The sequence below is a fragment of the Odontomachus brunneus genome, unplaced genomic scaffold (genome assembly GCF_010583005.1).
Source record: "Odontomachus brunneus isolate Ranch 3 - 2012 unplaced genomic scaffold, Obru_v1 Obru_scaffold_057, whole genome shotgun sequence".
Classification (NCBI taxonomy): Eukaryota; Metazoa; Arthropoda; class Insecta; order Hymenoptera; family Formicidae; genus Odontomachus; species Odontomachus brunneus.
Genome location: NW_022639507.1, coordinates 741,824 through 745,840, shown reverse-complemented (window position 1 = coordinate 745,840; position 4,017 = coordinate 741,824). Strand labels below are relative to the sequence as shown.

General features: G+C 46.7%; 1 protein-coding gene across 1 annotated transcript in view; it reads right to left on the bottom strand.

Annotated features, from left to right (window-relative positions):
* Positions 1-2,301: 2,301 nt before the first annotated feature.
* The window catches only part of LOC116845725 (golgin subfamily A member 6-like protein 22), a 7,906-nt gene continuing 6,190 nt past the window's right edge, over positions 2,302-4,017 (bottom strand). The window contains exon 4 of the mRNA XM_032818765.1: positions 2,302-2,661. Coding sequence (XP_032674656.1) covers positions 2,302-2,661 — 360 coding nt within the window. The remainder of the gene's footprint in view (positions 2,662-4,017) is intronic.

The following is a 4,017-nucleotide window of genomic DNA, read 5'->3' as shown; positions in this document are numbered from 1 at the left end:
TCGTTCCTCACGTCAAAATCACCACTTTTGAATTTTTTAAACCACTCGAAACACTGAGATTTACCAAGAGCATATTCACCGTAAGCTTCGACAAGCATTCGATGTGATTCTGCAGCAGTTTTCTTTAAATGATAACAGAAAATCAATGCTGTCCGCAAATCATAGTTAGTAGGCTCGAAACGTGACATGTTTAAGGTTATACAAAAATATACTAGAGAATGAAAGTTGGGGTTATGTTTGTTGACAATATTCGTCAGCTGTTAGGAGAATATAATAGCGCGGCAGTAGCGGTCTTACGGTCACTAAACTGAACGCTGGCACCATTTATAGGGGAATTCCGGTTTCATACTTCTACACCTGGTGTATATATATATAGTACTGTATTCCTTGCGGAGTACATTGCGGACTTCCGCTCCGCTTACAAAATTTTTTACATCTTATTCTTCGCATCCTTTATATCGCTTGAGAGAGAGAGAGAGAAATTACGCACCTCCACCCGGGAGCGGTGCACTTGGACACGGTGCATTTGGACACAGCCAAGCACAGCACCGTGTGATTAGAGACATTTGTAGGGTCCCTTGGAACAGCGACTTGTGATTGGACTGTGTCCAATTGCCCCGTGTCCAACTGATATACACCTTTCTGGCACCCCCTTGTCCTTAACCCTACCATTTGTTAAAACTGGAGCCCCTGGTTTTCTCTCACCTCTCCTCCTCCTGCCACCTGCTCTCTCTTGCCACCACCTCCTCCCCCCTCAATTCTCCCTCTTCTCTCATCTTTTCAATCTCTTTTATGCTCCAGCTCTTCTCCTCATAGAAATCTCTCCTTTCCTCCTCCCAATTACCCATCACCCTTCCCTCTTTCGCCCTATCCCTCAACTCCTCCCAACATAACCTCGCTAGCTCCCCTCCTCCTCCTTCTCCCAGTTTCTTTTCATAGCTCCACGCCCTCATCCCTACCCTCCCCCTCAACTTATCCCTCTGCATCTCCTCTCTCACCATGTATCCCGGTGTGTACCTCCCAACCCCTATGACCCACTTCAGAAACCTGTCCTGTAACCTCTCCACCCCCTCTCTTTCTTTCTAACCCCAAATCTTCACTCCATAACTAACCACCGTCCAAAGCAACCTATCAAATAACCACATCCTTCTCGACCAATCCTTTCCAAACTTCCTCTTTGCTATCCCCCACACTTCTCTCATCACCACCGCTACTTTGTTAACTCTCTCTTCTAAATGCTTCCTCTGACCCCCATTCGCCATCATAACATACCCCAGGTATTTATACTTCTTCACCTCTTCTAATTCCTTCACTTTCCATTTCCACACGATCTTCTTCTGCCTCCCACCTCCCCTTCTACACCTCATAACCTTCCTCTTATCTACGTTAACCTCCCTCCGATCCACATACCTTTCCAGTGCCTTAATCATTCCTTTCATCCCTACCTCCCCCTCAGCCACCACCGCCACATCATCCGCATACGCCAACGAATATATCTTCCTCCCCTTTACCCTCACTCCCCCCCTTCCTTCTCTAGCTCCTCATCCAAGTCCGCCAGCAAAAGTGTGAACAAACATGGGCTCAGCGGACACCCCTGTCTCACCCCTCTCCCCGTCCAGAAGTTTTCCCCTATCTTGTCCCCCACCCTGTCACTCTACTTATCGTCTCCTCTAACATCTCCTCACATCTCACTACCAAACTCTCTCTAACTTTCCTCTTCCTCATCATCCCTATAAGAATCTCTCTATCCACCGAGTCAAATGCGGCCTTCATATTAATGAACAAGACAACCATCTTTCCCTTCCACTCCGCCACCCTCCTATTTATTAAATAATTAAGTACGTAGATTTGGTCAATCGTTCCTACCCCTCTTCTAAACCCCGTTTGACTCGATGGAAGTATCTCCTTCCTCTCCACCTCATCCCTCAACCTCTTGGCCAACACCATAGCGTACACCTTGTAGGCCGTTTGTGTTAAAGTAATCCCTCTGTATTCCTCAACTTTCTCCCCAACCTCCTTTTTCACTATCGGGACAACTACCCCCTTCCTCCACTCTTCCGGCCAACCCTCTCCCCTCCACACTTTGTTACATATTTCCCACAGCCATTCTCTTATTACTTTTCCCCCATATTTCCACACCTCATTAACTATACCATCTCCTCCCGCCGCTTTTCCCTCCTTTAGCTTCCTTATCGTTCCCTCTATTTCCTTCCTGCTGATTTCCTCTTCTTCCTCTTCCCCTTGCCCCCTCACTTCCCCTCTCACCCTCCACTCCACCCCTCCCAGAACTCTTCTACAGTGTTACTCCCATTCCCTCATTTCAATCCCTTCCCTGATTCTCTTTCTCTTTTTCCTCCCCTTGTTTACTACCTTCCATACATCTGCTTCCGATCTTACTTCTTCTAATTCCCTCTCCCATTTATCTCTCTCCTTTCTTCTCTTCTCATTACAATGCTCTCTATATCTGTTCCTCATCTCCTTATAATTCACACCTTCCCCTCCTCTCTTCTTCCACCTCTTTAATTCCTCCCTTACTTCTCTTTTCATCTTCCTACATTCCCCATCCAACCATCCTCCTCTCACCTTTTTCTCTTCTCTCTCCACTCTCTTTAAAGCCCCTTCCACTCTCCTCTTCATCTTTCGCCATTCCTCCTCCACTCCCTGCCAATCACCATCCCTCTCCCCCACGTATTTCTCAAACTTCTTCTTTCCCTCTTCCGTCCACCCCTCTTCTTTCTTTCCCTTTCCTTTTTCCAATTCTCTCTTCACGTCCTCCCCCCCTTCACGTAGACTGTGATCGGCTGGTGGTCGGAGTCCACCCAGTCCTCCACCTTCATCCTTACTACTTTCCCTCTCGTCTCCTCATTCCCGATCACATAGTCAATTACCGTCCCTCCCTTCCCTCCCGTAAAAGTCCACTCCCCCTCTTCGTCCCCCTTTATGCATCCATTCATTATCGACCATCCTAATTCCCTTAAAAAACCACACAATTTCTTATCTTCTCTATTCATCTTTTCATCCTTCGAATTTCTCTCTCTCTCCCCTATCCCTCCCTCTCCCTTCTCTCCTATTCCTTCTCCCTCTTTCTCCGTCCTTGCATTAAAATCGCCCCCTATTACTACACTCACCCCCTCCTCTCTCTCCTCCATCCACTCTCTTAACTGCCTTATTTAATCCTCCAAATCCCCATTCACATATACTCCCACTAATCTCCACCATTCTTCCCCCAGATTAACTTTAACCACCTGTAATCCTTCCTCCCTTCTTTCCTCATTCTTTTTTTCTCTTTCTATCCCCTCCCTGATTCCTACAATCATTCCTCCCATTGCCCTCCCTTTTTTACTCTTCCTTCCTGCTTCTTGCACTTCCCAAACATATCCCTTCGGTAACCATTTTTGCACCCTCTCTCATCCCTTTCTCTATAGCCATGTCTCACTTAAGAACATCACATCCCATTCCTTTAATTTCTCCCTAAAATCCTCCTTTTTGTTTTCCATGCCGGCCACGTTCCAAAAACCTATTTTATATTCCTTACCATCTCCTCTTCCCCTATTCCTCCTCTTTCTCCCACCTTTTTCATTTCGTCTATTCCCTGCTTTCTCCCCTTCTCCCTTCCCCCACCCCCCTTCTAAAAAACCTCTATCCTTTTTCCCACCACGTTCCCCCCTTTTTCTCCCTTCTCAACCTCTCTTATTTCTCTTCCCCTCCTTCAGTTCGTCTCTCATCTCATCCCATATCCACAATTTATCTTCAATCCATATTTTCATATATCCTACTCTTACTTTCTTACCTTCCCTCCTATTCCTTTCTGCCTCCTTCCTGATCCATCACTTTACCCTTCTCTCTTTTTCCGTCAAGTCATCCACGATCCATTCCCTCCTCTCCCTCAGCTTCGCCTTTCCCTTCATCACATCTATTTCCCCCCCCCCACACTCGCGAATCTTACCCATACCATTTCCCTTCCCTCCTTATCTTCATTCCCTATCCTCCTCATTCCTTCTATTTCCGCTGTTGCCC